This window comes from Hyla sarda, chromosome 6 (assembly GCF_029499605.1).
Source record: "Hyla sarda isolate aHylSar1 chromosome 6, aHylSar1.hap1, whole genome shotgun sequence".
Classification (NCBI taxonomy): domain Eukaryota; kingdom Metazoa; phylum Chordata; class Amphibia; order Anura; family Hylidae; genus Hyla; species Hyla sarda.
The window spans coordinates 144989694-145015982 of NC_079194.1; the positions used below are offsets into that span (position 1 = coordinate 144989694).

Below are 26289 nucleotides of genomic sequence, written 5' to 3' on the forward strand. Positions count from 1 at the left end.
TACAAGTGGTGAATCTATCCAAACAACAACTATCCCAGGAACAAATTGGGGTCCTGGCACGGGGTCTTTCATTTGTACCCACGGTCACATTTGACCAATTTAATTTGATTAAGGACCTCCATCTGTTTGGGCGTAGATTAAAATGGCAAAAATTCTTTAAAATACGAGACAGAAAGGAATGTTTGGAGTTAGGTATCGGTATAAATGATCTACCAGCCACAAGAGATCTAGCATCATTATTAGATGACAACCATAGATCAAGAGGTGAAGGACCATTCACTACCTGTAAGTTAAAAAGTAAAGTATTCCCTCCTACAGGTGAAACATCCTGTATAGATGTGTTTCTTGATTTGGTGATCAGAGATATAGAGGACCTGAACCTTCCCTCTATGCCTCAGGATCGGACCAACTTCTCATATCAAGAGAAGTTGGCTATCAAACAACTACAGAATAATGATAAATTGGTCATCAAAGCCGCAGATAAGGGGGGTAACATTATAGTCATGGATCGTACACAATACATAGATATGTGCAATAGACTATTAAAAGATAGCCTTACTTATGAAACATTATCGGGAGACCCTACTTCCAAATATAAAAAAGAACTTACTAAAATACTATCTATAGCTAAGGAACGAAAACTCATCAGTGACTCAGAATTTCAATTTTTGCTGCCCAAATCCGTTACTGTCCCCACCTTCTATGCCCTCCCAAAGGTCCACAAGGGGACTAACCCTCTAAAAGGGAGACCCATAGTGGCGGGCATAGGAGGTCTGGGACAGAATCTCGGGATATATATTGATGAAATCTTGAGAGAATTCGTATTAGCCCTCCCTTCATACACGAGAGACACGATGGATCTCCTTAATAAAATGGAAGGAATAGAGGTGGAACAGGATGTGTTGCTGGCTAGCATTGACGTGGAGTCGTTATATTCATCTATCCCGCATGATATTGGACTAGCAGCAGTCTCGCATTACTTATCCCAACGGGGCATACAGATGAGATTACACAATGAATTTGTCCTGGAAATATTAAGGTTCACACTCACACATAATTATTTTCTCTTCGACAGGACTTACTTCCACCAGCTCAGAGGGACCGCAATGGGAAGCCCTAGTGCCCCCAGTTATGCTAATCTCACTCTGGGCTGGTGGGAGGCCACCCAAGTCTTTGTCGAAGAAAGGGAATATTTTAGTGAACGTGCCCTAGTTTGGGCGCGTTTTATAGATGATATTTTCATATTGTGGCAGGGCAGCACTGATGAGTTCAAAGAATTCCTGAGATTACTGAACCATAATAGCCTAGGACTTGCATTTACATATGAATACCATGACTCGCATATCCCATTCTTGGACATCTCAATTCAAAAAACTCCTAAGGGTAAACTGCGGACCACCATACATAGAAAAGTGACGTCCACGAACAGCCTCCTGAGGTGGGAAAGCTGCCACCCAAGACCCCTCAAAAGGGGTATCCCGAGGGGGCAGTACCTCCGCCTCAGGAGGAACTGTTCTGACAAACAGGATTTCCTGAGGGAAGCAAAGGATCTCAGACAGAGATTCAGAAATAGAGGGTATCCGGACTACATCTTAAGATCAGCTTATCAAAATGCCCTTAAAACTCCCAGGGAAAACCTGTTGACCCCCAAACAGACAGACCAGATGATACAGCCTACACGTGTGATTGCCACCTTTGATCATGCTTCTCCTATGATACGAGGAATACTTGAGAAACATTGGAGGATTCTACGGATGGATCCTGATCTGAGGGACACAGTATCGGACAAACCCCAGATCACATATCGGAGAGGTAGGAATATAGGGGATTTAGTAACACATAGCCATCTCCCCCCTATACCATCTAAAGGGAGCACTTGGCTTAATAAAACACCTATAATTGGTAACTTTCCCTGTGGACATTGTAAGGCGTGCCCTAACATGATGAAAATTAAAGAAATTCTCAATGAGAGGACAGGTAAAATATACACCATTCGTAGCTTCATTAACTGTAACACTTGTGGTGTAATTTACTTGGCAATTTGTCCATGCCATAAAAGATACATAGGGAAAACACTCCGACCTTTTAAGAAAAGAGTGTTAGAACATCTGGGAGATGTCAGAAACAACAGAGACACCTCCCTGGCTCGCCATATGAATTTTGTACATAGTGGCTGCTATGATCATCTCATGTTCATTGGATTAGAACAAATTCGTCCATCTCCAAGAGGGGGTGATTTTGATAAATTATTACTCCAGAAAGAGTGCAGACTTATATACGAAATGGGTACGATGGTACCTATAGGACTCAATGACCAATTAAGTTTTGCTCCCTTTTTATAGGTCTGGCCATGTGGGGATGATACTGGTTATGGTGACCAGTAGGCAGTAAGTGGAGATCTTAGTAGATCTATCAGCTAGTGTCACCAAACTAGTAAGGGAGTGACAGGACAAGTAGGAGGTACGAGAGCGGGGTCCGCCCTTTTTAGGGCGATAACACTGCCTAGGGATCAGGGCACCAGTTAGCATAGGGTAAGATCAGGTTCCCTAGGCCCAGTTCTAATGCCACTCCATTTTCCCTGATAGCCTCCCCATCTGTATCATCCCCACGTTGTCAGGTCAATACCGAATTGACACCTTTAATATAATACAATTTCTTTAAATTTATCTATCTCTTAGCTGGCTAGGAACACAATTTTTTTTCTCAGTTGGCTAATTGTATACTCTGGTCTGTTTTGGAGGTTCACGGATATCCACCTGAGAATAGGGGCATTCCCTGGGATTTTTAGTGAACTAAAATCGGGACCTCACAACCCCTTGCCCCTTTTGTTCAAGGAGAGGGGGGTGTGGAGGCACAAGCCAATCTATAGGGATTACCTTTTGAGAATATTACTTCAGTGGATTTGTCCGGGTTGTTTTCAAAGCTTGAGGGACACAGTGCCTGTATTAATTAATTAGGCACCTTAGCGTCCCGGTCCTCTCCACTGATGTTTATTTATTTATTCATTTAAATTTAAATATAATATCTCCCCCTCTAAGATGTATTCCATATGGCTCCAACATTAAACCTCACCTTCCCACCATATAGGGCCATTTAGAGGTGCTTAGTAGCAATGAATTTATATATTTGGGTAGCATCTCCTAATAAGCTCTAATTTTAGGCTGTCCAGTATTCTAGCATGTGATCATAATTGGTGCCGGTCACTGAGGAGTTAATGTATTCACTCCTCTAGCCGCAAATCACATTCTAACATACCTGGCCCGAATACAGAAGTGACGAGCGGTACTTAGTCCCGCCCCCTATGGGCGTCAGAGAGAGGCGGGGACGGATGACGTCACGCTGGGGTGCCAGGATATGACGCCAGACGCCAAGGATCGCGGCAAGGCAGCGCAGAGAAGCCGGTCGGACTGTTACTGGCTCCCCGCCATTGCGGGTTTGCGCACCTTCCGGGATCCTGTAATTGGCGGTTACATCAGCGGACTGTGAGTAACGAGTGGCGGCGATACCGCTTTTCTTGCAGGTGCCGCGCAGCAACTCCTTACAGGGATATTTGTTGTATTCTTTCTTTAGGTACTGGGAGACGGACCACGGACTGTGAGTGAGAGCCCTATACATGAAAGGATATTATATTGTACCGGAGCATGGGGTCTGACTGGCTTTATGTATCTTCTTTACAGGTTATCTCCTTTGGATCCGCTGTAATTACACCCGCATAGTGGCACCTAGTATCGGGGTGCCACATGTAGATCAATTACACCTGTATAGTGGCACTTGGCACAGGGGTGCTACATGCATTTATCTATGTTTATATATTGAGTGACGCCATTGTTATCTCCTTATCTCACACATTTTCCACATTGTTGAGACTTTCTTTCTATATATATGAAGTTCTCCTGATGACGCTCTAGATTAGGGCAGAAACGCGTAGAGAACGATATATATCTGATAACGGTATATATTCATATAAATCCACCGGATTGGTGGCGCTCTGAGTACTGGTAAATCCACCACACGGGTGGTAACCTAGAGTGGATCCTGTGTATCAGTTTTTAAGATGGTATTGGTTCACAATCACTTCAGTGGTGTATTTTAATAATTATTATATTAAAAGTTATATTTTAGTAGCACTCCCCCCACACTTTTTTCTAAAAAGTTTTTTTTGCATTTCTGATGCTGGGAGATGATATGACCCCTTGTAGGTCAGCTAAATCATTCTACATACAATAATTTTTTTTTTTGATACCTAATTTATATAGCTTTTATTTTATTTTACTATCTAAAAAAAATAACTACATGCACCAAAATTTGTATGTTCTTCTAACCCCTATAACTTTTTTATTTTTCTGTATACGGGGCCATAGAGGGCTAAGTCTTTGCGCTGTAATTAGAAGTTTTTATTGGTACCATTTGTTTTGATTGGACTTTTTGATCGCTTTTTATAAATTTTTTAAGCCCTTAAAGGGGTGCTCCGGTGGAAAACTTTTTTTAAATCAATTGGTGCCAGAAAGTTGAACAGATTTGTAAATGACTTCTATAAAAAAAAAATCTTAATCCTTCCAGTACTTATTAGCTGCTGAATACTACAGAGGAAATTATTTTCTTTTTGGAAAGCAGTGCTCTCTGCTGACATCACGAGAACAGTGCTCTCTGCTGACATCTCTGTCCATTTTAGGAACTGTCCAGAGCAGCATATGTTTGCTATGGGGATTTTCTCCTACTCTGGACAGTTCTTAAAATGGACAGAGATGTCCGCAGAGAGCTCTGTGTTGCAAAAATAAAATAATTTCCTTTGTAGTATTCAGCAGCTAATAAGTACTGGAAGGATTAAGATTTTTTTTAAATAGAAGTAATTTACAAATCTGTTTAACTTTCTGGCATTAGTTGATTTAAAAAGAAAAAGTTTTCCACTGGCGTACACCTTTAAGGACGCAGGGTTTTTCCGTTTTTGGATTTTCATTTTTTCTTCATCACCTTCTAAAAATCATACGCTTTAAATTTTGCATCTAAAATTCCATATTATGGCTTATTTTTTTCCACCACCAATTCTACTTTGCAGTGACAGTCATTTTACTAAATATCCACGGCAGAAATTTTTTTTTATTGTAAGACAAAATTTAAGAAAAAATGCCATTTTGTAACTTTTGGGGCTTCTGTTTCTACGCAGTGCATTTTTCGGTAGAAATTACATCTTATCTTTATTCTGTAGTTCCATAAGGTTAAAATGATGCCCTACTTATATAGGTTTGATTTTGTATTACTTCTAAAAAAAAATCATAACTACATGCAGGAAAATTTATACATTTAAAATTGTCATCTTCTGACCCCTATAACTTTTTATTTTTCCGTGTATGGGCCTGTATGAGAGCTAATTTTTTTCGCCGTGATTTGAAGTTTTTATCAATATCATTTTCATATTGAACTGACTTTTTGATCGCTTTTTATTCATTTTTTCATAATATAAAAAGTGACCAAAAATACACTATTTTGGACTTTGGAATTTTTTTGCGCGTACACCATTGACCGTGTGGTTTAATTAACAATATATTATTTTTAGTTCGGACATTTCCGCATGCGGCGATACCACATGTTCATTTTTATTTACACTTTTTTTGTTTTTTTTTTAAATGGGAAAAGGGGGGTGATTCTTACTTTTATTAGGGAAGGGGTTAAATGATCTTTACTAACTTTTTTCCACACTTTTTTTTGCAGTGTAATAGCCCCCCCCCCCCCAGTGGCTATTACACTGCACATACCGATCTCATACACAGATCATTGCCGTGCATTGACACGGCAAAGATCAGTGTTATCGGCGGTCGATTGCTTAAGCCTGGATTTCAGCCTGTCTGAGCTGTCGGGAAGCGTTCAACTTTGAACGCCACGTCTAAAGGGTTAATAGCACGCGGCACAACGATCGGTGCCGCACACTATTAGCCCAGGGCCCTGGCTGTCATTAGCTGCCGGGACCGACCTGGTATGACGTTAAGAGGTTAAGGGTATAGAAAGTGACCAAAAATATGCAGTTTTGGACTTTGGTATTTTTTTTTTACATAAACGCCATTGACCATGCGGTTTAATTAACGTTATATTTTTATAGTTTGGACATGCGGCGATACCACATAATTTGCGCATGCAGCAATACCACATATGTTTATTTTTATTATGTTTACTTTTTTTTAGATGGAATTTGGGAAAAGGGGGGTGATTCAAACTTTTAATATGAAAGGGGTTAATGGGTGTTTTTAATAAACTTTTTATTCAACTTTTTTTTTAGTCCCCTTAGGGAACTTTTAGGAGGAATCAGTAGATTCCTCATACAGATCAATGTGGTTTCATAGAACCACATTAATCTGTGTGCTCTGTGCTCGATTGATAAAGCCTGGTTCAGCCAGGCTCTATCAATCTCAGAGCTGGGACCAGCATGTACACAGAGGTAAGCCCTCCGGCTACCTCCACAGTGGATCGCCCCTCCCCCGCAATCGCGCTGTGGGGCGATCCACCCCACTGATCCACCATGGACTGGTTAAAGGTCTCTTTAGACACCACTGTCAACTTTGACAACGGCGATCTAAAGGGTTAATAGCTGGCCGTGGCGATCGCCGCATGTCGGCTACAAGAATCAGCTGAGGGCCGGCCGGAATGGTGCGGGCTCAAGTCAGGAGCCCGTGCCATACACCGCTTGCCGTTTTAGGAAACTTCAGCAAACTTCGCCAAGGAGTAGACAACATGAAGGAGGCAAATCACATACAGAAATACAGATGATTTTCCATCTTTGTACATGAATTGCCGTCTTCATTTTGTCTACTTCTATCTCCTATATTTAACCACATTGGTGCCATATCCTGCAATTACAAGGTGAACTGTCTAAGCTTTCTTCAAGAACTTTAGCTTGTAGACCAGAACAGGGTAGAGATTTGTGCTGCTGCTATGTTCAGCTCACAGAAGTGTCTACAATGATACATTTGATCAAACCCTTTTGGAAGTATTATGTCTGGACATGATTCCAGCCTTTTGATGAAAACAAAAATGTTCTGACAAGCCAATGAAATGAAAACGTAAGAAACACAAAGGGTGTAAGGGCCCATGCACACTACAAATTTTCCTTAGCGGAACTTTTAACATGAATTTAGATTCCATGCAAGAATGGAGTGATTTGCCTTCAGCTTCCATTTAAACAAAGTTTGTTAATATATGAAAGTTTTTGCCTTGGACAGATTGATAAATCTAAACTATGCTGGATACCAGCCCTTAGGTGGTGAGCAGATGATTGCTGGGGCCCCTAGTGCTCATCTCCACCATATCCACATGAGGGGAGTAAACGGGAAATGGGCAACAGTGGGTCCTGATGGATCCCATCATAGTCAATGGAGTACATTGGGCGCCGCTGTTTTTCACCGGGAGAAAAAGACGGCTAAAGCTGTATTTTTTTCTCCCGCTATTTTCCCCAACAGCCGTCACATTACCATGTGACAACGGTAGTGTAAAAGAGGCCTTAGGTGCAAACTATTTGTGAAGAACATGTGCCTTTTGATAGACATGAGTACATTATAATAGAGGCAGTTATACATGGGTTGTTATAATACAGGGGTAGTTATAAAACAGGTTGTTATTACTCCTGCAGTTATTAAACGAGTAATTATATATAAATATATATAAGTGGACACAGGTGCAGTTATAATAAAGGGGTTGTTATTATAGAGGGGCAGTTATACAGAAAGTAATGACAGAAGCTGGCATTATACAGGGAGAGTTGCACTGACGGGATAGACAGTATTTTATTTGGGTACATTATACTGGAGAGTACATAGTATTATATTGGGGTACATTATACTGGGGGGTACATAGTATTATATTGTGGTATATTATACTGGAGAGTACATAGTATTATATTGTGGTATATTATACTGGAGAGTACATAGTATTATATTGTGGTATATTATACTGGAGAGTACATAGTATTATATTGTGGTATCTTATACTGGAGAGTACATAGTATTATATTGTGGTATATTATACTGGGGAGTACATAGTATTATATTGTGGTATATTATACTGGGGAGTACATAGTATTATATTGGGGTACATTATACTGGGGGTACATTGTATTATATTGTGGTATATTATACTGGGGGGTACATAGTATTATATTGTGGTATATTATACTGGAGAGTACATAGTATTATATTGTGGTATATTATACTGGGGAGTACATAGTATTATATTGTGGTATATTATACTGGAGAGTACATAGTATTATATTGTGGTATATTATACTGGGTAGTACATAGTATTATATTGTGGTATATTATACTGGGGAGTACATAGTATTATATTGTGGTATATTATACTGGAGAGTACATAGTATTATATTGTGGTATATTATACTGGAGAGTACATAGTATTATATTGTGGTATAATATACTGGGGAGTACATAGTATTATATTGTGGTATATTATACTGGAGAGTACATAGTATTATATTGTGGTATATTATACTGGAGAGTACATAGTATTATATTGGGGTACATTATACTGGGGAGTACATAGTATTATATTGTGGTATATTATACTGGAGAGTACATAGTATTATATTGTGGTATATTATACTGGAGAGTACATAGTATTATATTGTGGTATATTATACTGGAGAGTACATAGTATTATATTGTGGTATAATATACTGGGGAGTACATAGTATTATATTGTGGTATATTATACTGGAGAGTACATAGTATTATATTGTGGTATATTATACTGGGGAGTACATAGTATTATATTGTGGTATAATATACTGGAGAGTACATAGTATTATATTGTGGTATATTATACTGGGGAGTACATAGTATTATATTGTGGTATAATATACTGGAGAGTACATAGTATTATATTGTGGCATATTATACTGGGGAGTACATAGTATTATATTGTGGTATATTATACTGGAGAGTACATAGTATTATATTATATTGTGGTATATTATACTGGAGAGTACATAGTATTATATTGTGGTATATTATACTGGGGAGTACATAGTATTATATTGTGGTATATTATACTGGGGAGTACATAGTATTACCGTATATTGTGGTATATTATACTGGAGAGTACATAGTATTATATTGTGGTATATTATACTGGGGAGTACATAGTATTATATTGTGGTATATTATACTGGAGAGTACATAGTATTATATTGGGGTACATTATACTGGGGAGTACATAGTATTATATTGTGGTATATTATACTGGAGAGTACATAGTATTATATTGTGGTATATTATACTGGAGAGTACATAGTATTATATTGTGGTATATTATACTGGGGAGTACATAGTATTATATTGTGGTATATTATACTGGAGAGTACATAGTATTATATTGTGGTATATTATACTGGGGAGTACATAGTATTATATTGTGGTATATTATACTGGGGAGTACATAGTATTATATTGTGGTATATTATACTGGAGGGTACATAGTATTATATTGTGGTATATTATACTGGGGAGTACATAGTATTATATTGTGGTATATTATACTGGGGAGTACATAGTATTATATTGTGGTATATTATACTGGGGAGTACATAGTATTATATTGTGGTATATTATACTGGGGAGTACATAGTATTATATTGTGGTATATTATACTGGGGAGTACATAGTATTATATTGTGGTATAATATACTGGAGAGTACATAGTATTATATTGTGGCATATTATACTGGAGAGTACATAGTATTATATTGTGGTATATTATACTGGAGAGTACATAGTATTATATTATATTGTGGTATATTATACTGGAGAGTACATAGTATTATATTGTGGTATATTATACTGGGGAGTACATAGTATTATATTGTGGTATATTATACTGGGGAGTACATAGTATTACCGTATATTGTGGTATATTATACTGGAGAGTACATAGTATTATATTGTGGTATATTATACTGGGGAGTACATAGTATTATATTGTGGTATATTATACTGGAGAGTACATAGTATTATATTGGGGTACATTATACTGGGGAGTACATAGTATTATATTGTGGTATATTATACTGGAGAGTACATAGTATTATATTGTGGTATATTATACTGGAGAGTACATAGTATTATATTGTGGTATATTATACTGGGGAGTACATAGTATTATATTGTGGTATATTATACTGGAGAGTACATAGTATTATATTGTGGTATATTATACTGGGGAGTACATAGTATTATATTGTGGTATATTATACTGGGGAGTACATAGTATTATATTGTGGTATATTATACTGGAGAGTACATAGTATTATATTGTGGTATATTATACTGGGGAGTACATAGTATTATATTGTGGTATATTATACTGGGGAGTACATAGTATTATATTGTGGTATATTATACTGGGGAGTACATAGTATTATATTGTGGTATATTATACTGGGGAATGTATTATAAGACAAAGAAAAGCAGATGCAACTCCGCTCACTCACCAATCCAAGTAGTAATTTATGGACATCCACAGTGTAAGTAGCGCTGGAGCGCAGACAATGCCTTGCAGTTAAAACTTGAATTTTAATACGTCCTTAAAACATGGTACAAAAAAATAAATAAATAACAAGGTACATAAAAACACACTTGCCGACACGTTTCAGGCTAGAGGTCAGCCCTTAGTCATGTTTTTATGTACCCTGTTATTTTTGTTTTTGTACCATGTTTTATGGACGTATTAAAAGTCAAGTTTTAACTGCCAGGTGGGGGAGCTGGACCCCCATTCCTTTCTGCTTATACTGGGGAGTACATAGTAATATATTGGGGTACATTATACTGGGCAATATTATATTTGGGTACATTATACTGAGGAGTACATAGTAATATACTGGGGTACATTATACTTGGGGAATATTATATTGGGGTATATTATACTGAGGATTTTTATATTGTGGTGCATTATACTAAGAGTACATGGTAATATATTGGGGTACATTATACTAAGAGAACATAGTAATATATTGTGGTGCATTATACTAAGAGTACATGGTAATATATTGGGGTACATTGTACTAAGAGAACATAGTAATATATTGGGGTACATTATACTGGGGAATATTATATTGGGGTACATTATACTGGGGATTATTATATTGTGGTGCATTATACTAAGAGTACATGGTAATATATTGGGGTACATTATACTAAGAGAACATAGTAATATATTGGGGTACATTATACTGGGGAATATTATATTGGGGTACATTATACTGGGGATTATTATATTGTGGTGCATTATACTAAGAGTACATGGTAATATATTGGGGTACATTATACTAAGAGAACATAGTAATATATTGGGGTACATTATACTGGGGAATATTATATTGGGGTACATTATACTAAGAGAACATAGTAATATATTGGGGTACATTATACTGGGGAATATTATATTGGGGTACATTATACTGGGGATTATTATATTGTGGTGCATTATACTAAGAGTACATGGTAATATATTGGGGTACATTATACTAAGAGAACATAGTAATATATTGGGGTACATTATACGGAGGGGGTTACACTCAGTTTTTGTGTGAGGCGCAGGGATCCCACCGGGCATTGTGCGGCCGCAGCACATTCCTAGCAGCCCCAGCACCGCCGTCTCCCTCCGCGCATTCCTGTCCGGGAGCAGAAGACAGAGAAGTAAGAGAAGCGGCGGCGGCAGCAGTAAAAGAGTCCGCCCTCTCCCCCACCGTCTCCTCCGCCTGGCGGGGCCCCGACCGCCCCCGTATCCCCGAACCGCGCAGCCCAGGCTGGGATGAAGCTTCCCTCCCTGCCAGCAGCCGCACCAGTGTCCGCTCCGCCGGGGGCCCCCTCAGCAGCATGGAGCAATACATGGAGGAGGACGTGGGCCGGCTGATGGAGGACCTGTGCCTGGAGGACAGCCGGCCCCGGAGGCTGAACGGCGGCGCTGGCGGCCTCCTGCACTACCTGCCGCACTGCCCCTCCGACCCGTACAAGACGTACCCAGCGCAGCCCGGACACCTGAGCCGTCAGGAGGCGGAGGTGGCGCTGCCCTGCTACTCGGGGCGGCCGGGTATGTACCCCGGGGGGAGCGGCAGCCCCAGGTCCAGCACAGCGCCCCCCTGCCAGGAGCTCGGCAAGTTCTCCAGCCCCCGCTCCAGCCTGGTGGTGCCGAGTCCCCGCTCCAGTCTGGGCCAGTACGAGTCGCTGAGTCCCCGATCCAGCTACGCCAGCACGGCCAGCGACACCAGCAAGCACTCGAGTCCCCGGGCCAGCCTCAACGACTGCGGCTCCAAGCCGAGCAGCAACCGCACCAGCGGCATCAGCATGGGCTACGACCAGCGGCACGTCAGTCCCCGCTCCAGCTACTCCACCGGCAACCTGGAGGCGGACGGCGGCGGGCACGGCACGGTGATCAGCCCCCGCTCCAGCCTGTGCCTGCAGGACGGCAGGGCCGCCACTCTGGTCAGCCCCCGCTCCAGCATCTCCAGCCACAGTTCCCGCAGCTCCCGTAGCTCCCGCGGGTCCATGGGGGCTTATCCCGACGTGCCCGGGCCCTCCCCCCGTTCCTCTATGCTGGGGCCGGGGCTGCAGGAAGAGGCCCTGCCGCAGGAAGTCGGGGAAGTCGGCCACTACAAGCTGCTCGCACAGTCTCCCCCCCGGCACGAGCAGCAGCACACGACCGAGCCCGGCCTCACCGCCTCCTACGGCTACAGCTCCGCCAAGGGCTCCGCCACCTTGCACAGGTTCAAGCTGCCCTACCAGGTCACCCCATCCAAGGAGAGCGGCCCCAGCCAGGCGGAGAAGAGGCTGGAAGCGCTGACCCTTGAGCTGGAGAAGGAACTGGAGATGCACATGAAGAAGGAGTACTTCGGTAAGAGGCCTGGGACCCCAAAGTGAGGGTGGAGGGTCTGGGGACCCAAGTGTGTGTGTGTGAGGGTGGAGGGTCTGGGGACCCAAGTGTGTGTGTGAGGGTGGAGGGTCTGGGGACCCAAGTGTGTGTGTGAGGGTGGAGGGTGTGGGGACCTAAGTGTGTGTGTGAGGGTGGAGGGTCTGGGGACCCAAGTGTGTGTGTGAGGGTGGAGGGTGTGGGGACCCAAGTGTGTGTGTGAGGGTGGAGGGTCTGGGGACCCAAGTGTGTGTGTGTGAGGGTGGAGGGTCTGGGGACCCCAAAGTGTGTGTGAGGATGGAGGGTCTGGGGACCCAAGTGTGTGTGAGGATGGAGGGTCTGGGGACCCAAGTGTGTGTGTGAGGGTGGAGGGTCTGGGGACCCAAGTGTGTGTGTGAGGGTGGAGGGTCTGGGGACCCCAAAGTGTGTGTGAGGATGGAGGGTCTGGGGACCCAAGTGTGTGTGAGGATGGAGGGTCTGGGGACCCAAGTGTGTGTGTGAGGGTGGAGGGTCTGGGGACCCAAGTGTGTGTGTGAGGGTGGAGGGTCTGGGGACCCCAAAGTGTGTGTGAGGATGGAGGGTCTGGGGACCCAAGTGTGTGTGTGTGTGAGGGTGGAGGGTCTGGGGACCCAAGTGTGTGTGTGTGTGTGTGTGTGTGAGGGTGGAGGGTCTGGGGACCCAAGTGTGTGTGTGAGGATGGAGGGTCTGGGGACCCAAGTGTGTGTGTGTGAGGATGGAGGGTCTGGGGACCCAAGTGTGTGTGTGAGGATGGAGGGTCTGGGGACCCAAGTGTGTGTGTGTGTGAGGATGGAGGGTCTGGGGACCCAAGTGTGTGAGGATGGAGGGTCTGGGGACCCAAGTGTGTGTGAGGATGGAGGGTCTGGGGACCCAAGTGTGTGTGTGTGTGTGAGGGTGGAGGGTCTGGGGACCCAAGTGTGTGAGGGTGGAGGGTCTGGGGACCCAAGTGTGTGTGTGTGAGGGTGGAGGGTCTGGGGACCCAAGTGTGTGTGTGTGAGGGTGGAGGGTCTGGGGACCCAAGTGTGTGTGAGGATGGAGGGTCTGGGGACCCAAGTGTGTGTGAGGATGGAGGGTCTGGGGACCCAAGTGTGTGTGTGAGGATGGAGGGTCTGGGGACCCAAGTGTGTGTGAGGATGGAGGGTCTGGGGACCCCATTGTGTGTGAGAGGGTAAATGGTCTGGGTCCAATGGGTGTGCCTGAGGACAGAGGATCTGGGGACCTAAATGTGTGAGGATGGAGGGTCTTGGACCAACGTGTGTGAGGATGAAAGGTCTGGGACCAATAGTGTGAGGCCGGGAGGGTTTGGGACCACCAGATGTGTGTGAGGACAGAGCATTCAGGACCGACGGGTGCTCGTGAAGAAGACAGGTACCCAGGTGTGTGTGCGCACGAAAGGTCCAGGTACCTGTGTGTGGGGTTTTGGGGGGTAGGGAAGATGGTGGGTTCCAGGGACTCAAGTGTGTGTGCATGTGGAGATGTTGGTTCAAGAGAACCAAGTGTGTGTATATATGTGCATGCCTGAGGACGCTTGGTCTGAGGGCCTAAGTGTGTGTGTGTATGGAGGGTCCGAGGACTTGGGTGTGTGTGTGTGCGCGCGCATGCATTAGGACAGTAGGTCCAAGGACCCAGCTTATGTGCATGAGCACAAGAGGGTCTGTGAACCCAAGTATGTGTGCGTGAGGACAGAGGATCCAAGAACCCAGGTGTGTCTGAGGACAGAGAAACTAAGAACTCAGGTTCGTGTGTGTGGGTGGACAGAGGGTCTGGGGACACACAAGCGTTGAGCGTGTGTGTGTGTGGAAGGATCGTTGAGCGACAGACAGCCGAGAATGGAAGATCTCGGGACAGACAGACCTGATGAGGATGGAGTTTCTGGGGACCCATGTGTGAAGATGAAGTGGCCTGCATGATAGTCATGTGTATGTTTAAAGACATGGGGAGATTTATCAAAACCTGTGTAGAGGAAGAGGGGTGCAGTTGCCTATAGCAACCAATCAGATGGTTTCCTTTTTTTTTTTTTTTTTTAAGAGGTCTTTAAAACAAAAACAAAAAATCTGGTTGATATGGGCACGTGATCTACTCTTTTACACAGGTTTTGATAAATCTCCCCTACATCGTCTGGGGATAGGTGTGTATAGAGATCAGCATGTATAACCCTTGTGCACCAGGCATTATCTTTAGCTGTGACTAGTCACTTGCACATAATTATTCATTTGGATCATCCTTGCTGGTGTTTTTTTTGCAGCAGAGAACACTCTCACTGTTTCCTGTAGTCTGGTAATTGTCCAGTAGTCTGCAGTAGTTACTTGAGGTGGTAATGGTATGTGCATTAAGAACATCCCACCCCCAGCAAAGGGTCAGACTGGGGGCATCTGTCTGCAGCATCTTATTTTCTATAATATATATGAACCTTGCCATGAGAGCTGACATTCTGTTCATCTCATAATCTTGTCTGTGCAGCTTAGACTGTGTCCTGTTGCTTATTAGAAGGGATATTAGATGTTGCTCAGTAATCAGTTGTGGCAGAGCTGAGGTGTTGCAGGGCACTGTGCAGTGGGTGGAGGTCCCTGTCCATAAAAACTTACCTTCCATGGGAGAGAGGACCCCTTCTGACCATACAAGCCAACAATCTACAGAAAAGTGGACCCCACTGACTGTAAGAGCTTGCGCTGTACAAGTGAGAACACCCTGCTTACCATAGCAGCCTATTCTGTACAGGAGTGGACCCCACTGACCAAACCAGTCCATACTGTACAGGAGAAGGGACCATAAAAGCTTACATTCTACAAGAAAGTGGGTCCTGCTGACCATAAGTTTACCTCTACGGAAGAGAAGACCTGGTTGACCGTATAAACTTAAACTATACAGGAGAGATGACCCCACTGACCATAAGAGCTTATACTCTACAGAACACCCTGCTGACCATAACCGCCTACACTGTACGTCCAGTGCGTGCACCTATAGCAACGGAGTGTGGAGCAGCGAGCAGGACGTGCGCTGGCCAGCTTGGCAAGTGTCACCAGCGGCACGTCAGTTTCGGGGCTCTGACCATCACTCCTCCGGTGCCGGGATCTACTGCTATGGCCGGACCCGAGGTCGGAACACTGAAGTGGGGCAGAAAACAGGCATACAGCCTCCAGCCATACACTGTATGGCTGGAGGCTGTATGTCTGAGGGAACATACTGCCAGCCTAATGTGGGGGGCACTATACTGCCAGCCAAATGGGGGGAACTATACTGCCAGCCAAATGGGGGGAACTATACTGCCAGCCAAATGGGGGGAACTATACTGCCAGCCTAATGTGGGGGGGAACTATACTGCCAGCCTAATGTGGGGGGGGAACTATACTGCCAGCCTAATGTGTGTGGGGGGGGGGGGGGAACTATACTGCCAGCCTAATGTGTGTGTGGGGGGGGGGGAACTATACTGCCAGCCTAATGTGGGGGGGGGAGGAACTATACTGCCAGCCTAATGTGGGGGGGGGGGGGGGGAACTATACTGCCAGCCTAATGTGGGGGAACTATACTGCCAGCCTAATGTGGGGGGGGGGGGAACTATACTGCCAGCCTAATGTGGGTGGGGGGGGGGAACTATACTGCCAGCCTAATGTGGGGGGGGGGGGGGGGAAACTATACTGCCAGCCTAATGTGGGGGGGGGGGGGAAACTATACTGCCAGCCTAATGTGGGGGGGGGGGAAACTATACTGCCAGCCTAATGTGGGGGGGGGGGGGAAACTATACTGCCAGCCTAATGTGGGGGGGGGGGGGGAACTATACTGCCAGCCTAATGTGGGGGGGGGGGGGGAACTATACTGCCAGCCTAATGTGGGGGGGGAACTATACTGCCAGCCTAATGTGGGGGGGAACTATACTGCCAGCCTAATGTGGGGGGGAACTGTGCTGCGTACTTAAAGGGGTAGTCCACTAATAAGATATATGTGTGGATAGGAATTTGTTCATAGTGTTTTTATTTACACACACACACACACACACTATAGTCCGGCCCTCCATCGGTCTGAGGGACAGTGAACTGGCCCCCTGTTTAAAAAGTTTGAGGACCCCTGGCCTATACTGTACAGGACAGAGGCCCCCATGACCATAACAGCCTATACTGTACTGGAGAGAGACCCCACTGACCATAACGGCCTATACTGTATAGGAGAGAGACCCCGCTGACCATAACAGCCTATACTGTATAGGAGAGAGACCCCGCTGACCATAACAGCCTATACTGTATAGGAGAGACCCCAATGACCATACCATCCTATATTGCACAGGAGAGACCCCAATGACCATAACATCCTATATTGTACAGGAGAGAGACCCCACTGACCATAACAGACTATACTGTACAGGAGAGAGACCCCGCTGACCATAAGAGCCTATACTGTACAAGAGAGATCCCGCTGACCATAACAGCCTATACTGTTCAGGAGAGACCCTGCTGACCATAAGAGCCTATACTGTACAGGAGAGAGACCACGCTGACCATAAGAGCCTATACTGTACAGGAGAGAGACCCCGCTGACCATAAGAGCCTATACTGTACAGGAGAGAGACCCCGCTGACCATAACGGCCTATACTATATAGGAGAGATCCCAATGATCATAACAGCCTATATTGCACAGGAGAGACCCCAATGACCATAACAACCTATACTGTACAGGAGAGAGACCCCGCTGACCATAACAGACTATACTGTACAGGAGAGAGAGAGACCCTGCTGACCATAACAGCCTATATTGTACAGGAGAGAGACCCTGCTAACCATAACATCCTATACTATACAGGAGAGAAACCGTGCTGACCATAACAGCCTATACTGTACAGGAGAGAGAGATCCTGCTGACCATAACAGCCTATATTGTACAGGAGAGAGAGAAAGAGACCCTGCTAACCATAACCTCCTATACTGTACAGGAGAGAGACCCCGCTAACCATAACAGCCTATACTGTACAGGAGAGAGACCCCGCTGACCATAACAGCCTATACTGTACAGGAGAGAGACCCCCCTGACCATAACAGCCTATACTGTACAGGAGAGAAACCCTGCTGACCATAACAGCCTATACTGTACAGGAGAGAAACCCCGCTGACCATAACAGCCTATACTGTACAGGAGAGAAACCTCACTGACCATAACAGCCTATACTGTACAGGAGAGAGACCCCCCTGACCATAACAGCCTATACTGTACAGAAGAGAGACCCCCCTGACCATAACAGCCTATACTGTACAGGAGAGAGACCCTGCTGACCATAACAGCCTATACTGTACAGGAGAGAGACCCCGCTGACCATAACAGCCTATACTGTACAGGAGAGAGACCCCGCTGACCATAACAGCCTATACTGTACAGGAGAGAGACCCCGCTGACCATAACAGCCTATACTGTACAGGAGAGAGACCTCGCTGACCATAACAGACTATTCTGTACAGGAGAGAGACCCCGCTGACCATAACATCCTATACTGTACAGGAGAGAGACCCTGCTGACCATAACAGCCTATACTGTACAGGAGAGAAACCCCGCTGACCATAACAGCCTATACTGTATAGGAGAGAAACCTCACTGACCATAACAGCCTATACTGTATAGGAGAGAAACCTCACTGACCATAACAGCCTATACTGTACAGGAGAGAGACCCCCCTGACCATAACAGTCTATACTGTACAGGAGAGAGACCCTGCTGACCATAACAGCCTATACTGTACAGGAGAGAGACCCCGCTGACCATAACAGCCTATACTGTACAGGAGAGAGACCCCGCTGACCATAACAGCCTATACTGTACAGGAGAGAGACCTCGCTGACCATAACAGACTATTCTGTACAGGAGAGAGACCCCGCTGACCATAACATCCTATACTGTACAGGAGAGAGACCCCGCTGACCATAACAGCCTATACTGTACAGTAGAGAGACCCCGCTGACCATAACAGCCTATACTGTACAGGAGAGAAACCCCGCTGACCATAACAGCCTATACTGTACAGGAGAGAGACCCCGCAGACCATAACAGCCTATACTGTACAGGAGAGAAACCCCGCTGACCATAACAGCCTATACTGTACAGGAGAGAGACCCCGCTGACCATAACAGCCTATACTGTACAGGAGAGAGACCCCGCTGACCATATTTTATTTATATAGCGCCTACAGATTCCGCAGCACTTAAAATTATAGGGTACAAACAAAGACAAGTATCAGACATAATATTACACAATAACTATTCAAACGAGGTGTGGGGATATGTTGAGGCCAATTAAAGACTGTTATAGGCCTGTCTGAAGAGATGTGTTTTTAGGCCACGTTTGAAACTATGGATGTTGTTGTTGAGTCTGAGGGATATAAGGGACCATAGGTATGAGGGACCATAAGAGCCTATACTGTACAAGAGAGACCCCGCTGACCATAACAGCCTATACTGTTCAGGAGAGACCCTGCTGACCATAAGAGCTTACACACTACAGGAGAGAGACCACGCTGACCATAACAGCCCATTCTGCACAGGAGAGACCTCAATGACCATAACAGCCTATACTGTACAGGAGAGAGACCCCAATGACCATAAGAGCCTATACTGTACTGAGAGAGACCCCGCTGACCATAACAGACTATACTGTACAGGAGAGAGACCCTGCTGACCATAACAGCCTATACTTTACAGGAGAGAGACCCTGCTGACCATAAGACCCTATACTGTACAGGAGAGAGACCCTGCTGACCATAACAGCCTATACTTTACAGGAGAGAGACCCCGCTGACCATAAGAGCCTATACTGTACAAGAGAGACCCCGCTGACCATAAGAGCCTATACTGTACAGAAGAGAGACCCCGCTGACCATAACAGCCTATACTGTACAGGAGAGAAACCCTGCTAACCATAACATCCTATACTGTACAGGAGAGAGACCCCCCTGACCATAACAGCCTATACTGTACATGAGAGAGACCCCGCTGACCATAACAGCCTATACTGTACAGGAGAGAAACCCTGCTAACCATAACATCCTATACTGTACAGGAGAGAGACCCCCCTGACCATAACAGCCTATACTGTACATGAGAGAGACCCCGCTGACCATAACAGCCTATACTATACAGGAGAGAGACCCCGCTGACCATAACAGCCTATACTGTACAGGAGAGAAACCCCGCTGACCATAACAGCCTATACTGTACAGGAGAGAGACCCCGCTGACCATAACAGCCTATACTGTACAGGAGAGAGACCCCGCTGACCATATTTTATTTATATAGCGCCTACAGATTCCGCAGCACTTAAAATTATAGGGTACAAACAAAGACAAGTATCAGACATAATATTACACAATAACTATTCAAACGAGGTGTGGGGATATGTTGAGGCCAATTAAAGACTGTTATAGGCCTGTCTGAAGAGATGTGTTTTTAGGCCACGTTTGAAACTATGGATGTTGTTGTTGAGTCTGAGGGATATAAGGGACCATAGGTATGAGGGACCATAAGAGCCTATACTGTACAAGAGAGACCCCGCTGACCATAACAGCCTATACTGTTCAGGAGAGACCCTGCTGACCATAAGAGCTTACACACTACAGGAGAGAGACCACGCTGACCATAACAGCCCATTCTGCACAGGAGAGACCTCAATGACCATAACAGCCTATACTGTACAGGAGAGAGACCCCAATGACCATAAGAGCCTATACTGTACTGAGAGAGACCCCGCTGACCATAACAGACTATACTGTACAGGAGAGAGACCCTGCTGACCATAACAGCCTATACTTTACAGGAGAGAGACCCTGCTGACCATAAGACCCTATACTGTACAGGAGAGAGACCCTGCTGACCATAACAGCCTATACTTTACAGGAGAGAGACCCCGCTGACCATAAGAGCCTATACTGTACAAGAGAGACCCCGCTGACCATAAGAGCCTATACTGTACAGAAGAGAGACCCCGCTGACCATAACAGCCTATACTGTACAGGAGAGAAACCCTGCTAACCATAACATCCTATACTGTACAGGAGAGAGACCCCCCTGACCATAACAGCCTATACTGTACATGAGAGAGACCCCGCTGACCATAACAGCCTATACTGTACAGGAGAGAAACCCTGCTAACCATAACATCCTATACTGTACAGGAGAGAGACCCCCCTGACCATAACAGCCTATACTGTACATGAGAGAGACCCCGCTGACCATAACAGCCTATACTATACAGGAGAGAGACCCCGCTGACCATAACAGACTATACTGTACAGGAGAGAGCATCCTGCTGCCCATAAGTCTATACTGTACAGGAGAGAGACCCCGCTGACCATAACAGACTATACTGTACAGGATAGAGCATCCTGCTGCCCATAACAGTCTATACTGTACAGGAGAGAGACCCCGCTGACCATAACAGCCTATACTGTACAGTAGAGACCCCGCTGACCATAACAGACTATACTGTACAGGAGAGAGACCCCGCTGACCATAAGAGCCTATATTGTACAAGAGAGACCCCGCTGACCATAACAGTCTATACTGTTCAGGAGAGATCCCCACTGACCATAACAGCCTATACTGTACAAGAGAGACCCCGCTGACCATAACAGCCTATACTGTACAAGAGAGAGACCCCGCTGACCATAACAGACTATACTGTACAGGAGAGAGACCCCGCTGACCATAACAGCCTATATTGTACAAGAGAGAGACCCCGCTGACCATAACAGACTATACTGTACAGGAGAGAGACCCCGCTGACCATAACAGCCTATACTGTACAGGAGAGAGACCCCGCTGACCATAAGAGCCTATACTGTACAAGAGATACCCCGCTGACCATAACAGCCTATACTGTACAGGAGAGAGACCCCGCTGACCATAACAGCCTATACTGTAAAGGAGAGAGACCCCGCTGACCATAAGAGCCTATACTGTACAGGAAAGAGACCCCGCTGACCATAACAGACTATACTGTTCAGGAGAGACCCTGCTGACCATAAGAGCTTACACACTACAGGAGAGAGACCCTGCTGACCATAACAGCCTATACTGTACAGGAGAGACCCCACAGACCATAACAGCCTATACTGTACAGGAGAGACCCCACAGACCATAACAGCCTATACTGTACAGGAGAGAGACCCCGCTGACCATAACAGCCTATACTGTACAGGAGAGAGACCCCGCTGACCATAAGAGCTTACACTCTACAGGAGAGAGACCCCGCTGACCATAACAGTCTATACTGTACAGGAGAGAGACCCCGCTGACCATAACAGACTATACTGTACAGGAGAGAGACCCCGCTGACCATGACTGCCTATACTGTACAGTAGAGAGACCCCGCTGACCATAACAGACTATACTGTACAGGAGAGAGACCCCGCTGACCATAACAGCCTATACTGTACAGGAGAGAGAGACCCTGCCGACCATAACAGTCTATATTGTACAGGAGAGAAACCCCGCTGACCATAACAGTCTATACTGTACAGGAGAGAGACCCCGCTGCCCATAACAGTCTATACTGTACAGGAGAGAGACCCCGCTGACCATAACAGCCTATACTGTACAGGAGAGAGACCCCGCTGACCATAACAGTCTGTACTGTACAGGAGAGAGACCCCGCTGACCATAACAGACTATACTGTACAGGAGAGAGAGACCCTGCCGACCATAACAGTCTATATTGTACAGGAGAGAAACCCCGCTGACCATAACAGTCTATACTGTACAGGAGAGAGACCCCGCTGCCCATAACAGTCTACACTGTACAGGAGAGAGACCCCGCTGACCATAACAGCCTATACTGTACAGGAGAGAGACCCCGCTGACCATAACAGTCTATACTGTACAGGAGAGAGACCCCGCTGACCATAACAGACTATACTGTACAGGAGAGAGACCCCGCTGACCATAACAGTCTATACTGTACAGGAGAGAGACCCCGCTGACCATAACAGTCTATACTGTACAGGAGAGAGACCCCGCTGACCATAACAGACTATACTGTACAGGAGAGAGACCCCACTGACCATAACAGTCTATACTGTACAGAACAGAGACCCCGCTGAACATAAGACTATTTTGTAGAGGACAGAGACCCCACTGACCTTAAAGGGGTTCTCCGGTGCTTAGACATCTTATACCCTATCCAAAGGATACGGTGTGACGTCACGCCTCCGCCCCCGTGTGACGTCGCGCTCCGCCCCTCAATGCAAGCCTAAGGGAGGGGGCGTGATAGCTGTCACGCCCCCTCCCATAGGCTTGCATTGAGGGGCGGAGCGTGATTTCACACGGGGCAGAGGCGTGACGTTACACGCCGTCGTCCCTGTGGTCGCCGGTAATCAGACCCAGAGCGAACATGCTCCGGGAACTGATTACAAATGGGGTGCTGCATGCAAGATCACGGGGGTCCCCAGCGGCGGGACTCTCGCGATCAGGCATCTTATCCCCTATCCTTTGGATAGGGGATAAGATGTCTAAGCACCGGAGAACCCCTTTAAGAGCTTACACTCTAGAGGAGAGGGACCATGCAGCCATACAAACTTTTCTTCTACAAGGGAAAGGACCCCACTGATCATAAGAGCTTAAACTCTATAGGAGTGAGGACCCTGCTGCCCATAACAGCCTATGCTGTAAAGAGAGGACCTCACTGAACATAAGAGCTTGCACTCTACAAGACCCTGCTGACCATGATATGTTGGCAGTTTTGGGGTGGTCTTGTTAAGAGCCCCTTGTATACTTGTTATTTTATGGAATTTCTTTGCTGCTGTTTGAGGTCAGAGGATGAGATCTGTCTACAATAGGGGATTGAGCGCTCTCCACCAGGCTGGAGGCAAACACAAAGATTCCACATTCTCTGCTCCAGCGAAAACCTCAGCGAGCGCATTCCAGACGCTGTGGCCACCACATTAACTCTTGCATGTCTACAGCTAAGCTTGGAGGATGGCTCCTCTTCCATTTCCCTCCATGAACTCACTCCAATGCATCTGATCCACCTAGAACGGTAGATGACACATCACTGTATCATGAGTTCTGATATATACTATACATTGTTCTCATTCCTCTTTATTCTCAAGATCTCTGCTAGCTGTCATTTACTGGGGATATTCTTGTTAATCTCTAGACACCCAAAACATGTCCTGACCTAATACTACTTATAGCTGAGGGTTTGTTACAGTTGCCTTCTTTTGAAGACTACCCTTCTGAGGAGGAAACCTTCTGGACTAGTGAAACAAAATATCAGGACAGAAGAGAGATTGGAGATGCTAATGTTTGGCACATAAAGTATTGCCTATAGTGGATATTAAATATATATTTAAAAAAACAACTGTCAGGAGTTTTTCAGCCATAAACAAGAACTTTTTTCATTCAATTACCTCAACTGGAGATCTTGAAAATGGTGTGAAATAGAAACCCAAAGTCTTGAAGAACTTGGCCAAACTTTCCATTTTAGAGTCATTTACACAGTGTTCTGATGTTTTTCCATCATGTTCAGGTTGTGACTTCTATGGGGGAGATTTATCAAAACCTGTGCAGAGGAAGAGTGGTGCAGTTGCCCATAGCAACCAATCAGATTGCTTCTTTCATTTTCCACAGGCCTCTAAAGAGGCCTGTGGAAAATGAAAGAAGCAATCTGATTGGTTGCTATGGGCAACTGCACCACTCTTCCTCTGCACAGGTTTTGATAAATCTCCCCCCTATGTGACTCAAGCAAGTTTGGCACAATTTGTATGTGATGTGCCGTATGGTGCACAAGGAGTCACAACTGGAAGCAGTGCTAAATTGTGTTAGGTGCAAAAAACATATTGAGATTCTGTCTCGGCATGCTGGCTATTGTATTTTGCTGCAATTTTGGCCTAGCTGCATTATCCTTCCTTAAAGGGGTACTCCGGTGAAAACCTTTTTTCTTTTAAATCAACTGGTGGCAGAAAGTTAAACATATTTGTAAATTACTTCTATTAAAAAAATCTTAATTCTTCCTGTACTTATTAGCTGCTGAATACTACAGAGGAAATTCTTTTCTCTTTGGAATGCTCTCTGATGACATCACAAGCACAGTTCTCTATGCTGACGTTATTATAATAATAATAATAATAACACTTTATTTATTGTTGTCCTCATTGTGATTTGAACCCAAGTCCCCAGCACTGCAAGGCAGCAGTGCTAACCACTGAGCCACCATGCTGCCCTTAGCATACATCTGCTATGCATGGTTGCTAAAATGGAGAGATGTCAGCAGAGAGCACTGTGCTCGTGATGTCATCAGTGTTCCAAAAAGAAAGGAATTTCCTCTGTAGCATTCAGCAGCTAATAAGTACTGGAAGGATTAAGATTTTTTAATAGAAGTAATTTACAAATATGTTTAACTTTCTGCCACCAGTTGATTTAAAAGAAAAAAGGTTTTCACCGGAGTACCCCTTTAATAAGTACCCTGCAGTATCCCCCCCAGTCCAGCCCCCTCCAAATCACCAAACATAAACCCCAGCAAAAGATGTGACTTGTGTCTTTGTTGCTGGCTCTCCTTATTGTAGTAGACATGGAGGTGTCTTTCTTTTCACCAAACACCTGCAGCATTGACACACAGTCCAAGAATTCCTAGAATTTGTCTTAAACTGATGGGATTAGCATCTCATCGTTTCTTAGAGTGTGGACTTGATGCTGGGAGTGTGGGGGAGGGGATCTGAGATGTAGGTTGTTTGAGTCTTACCCTCCGTATGATGATTTTATCAGGTGATAAGCTATGCCCATCAGCCTGTGACCTTCCAGCTGTTGTAAAACTACAACTCTCAGCAAGCCCTTACAGTTTGCGGACCATCGTTTGCAGGGAGAGCTCTGCAGCTCTATTCAAAATGGGAGCGAAGCAGGAATCTGGGGTTACTCCTGCCCTATGACGGGCACTAGTGCATTGTCTCTTGGTGCCGCCAAGCATAGAAGTTTAACCCCTTAAGGACATGCGCCGTAAATATACGGTGCTGCATAGCATCACTTACATTACACGTACATTAACAGCGCAGCTGTGACACGAGCGCAGGAGCTGCACTTGCTTCTTTTCCAACTGGTCCCGGCAGCTGTCAGCAGACGCGGACTCGCCGGTAATGGCGGACTGCCATTAACCGCTCAGGTACCGTGATCAATACAGAAGATCGCTGATAATACTGATCAGTGCATAGCACTGAACAGTATTAGCAATCTAAAGAGGGCTACAAATAGTCTCCTATGGGAACTATAAAAGTGTAAAGTAAATGTAAAAAAAAGTTACAAAAAAAATGTGAAAAAGCCCCTCCTCAAGTTTTAAATCGCCCCTTTTCCCCATATTAATACAAAAAAGATAAATAATAAGCATGTTTGGTATTGTTGCGTACATAA

At 45.1% G+C, this 26289-nt stretch overlaps 1 protein-coding gene across 1 annotated transcript in view; it reads left to right on the top strand.

Annotated features, from left to right (window-relative positions):
- Positions 1-11655: 11655 nt before the first annotated feature.
- LOC130276295 (Wilms tumor protein 1-interacting protein homolog) overlaps positions 11656-26289 on the top strand; it is a 60262-nt gene continuing 45628 nt past the window's right edge. Inside the window, exon 1 of the mRNA XM_056525466.1 lies at positions 11656-12888. Within this exon, the coding sequence (XP_056381441.1) occupies positions 11874-12888 (1015 nt within the window). The 5' untranslated portion in view covers positions 11656-11873. The remainder of the gene's footprint in view (positions 12889-26289) is intronic.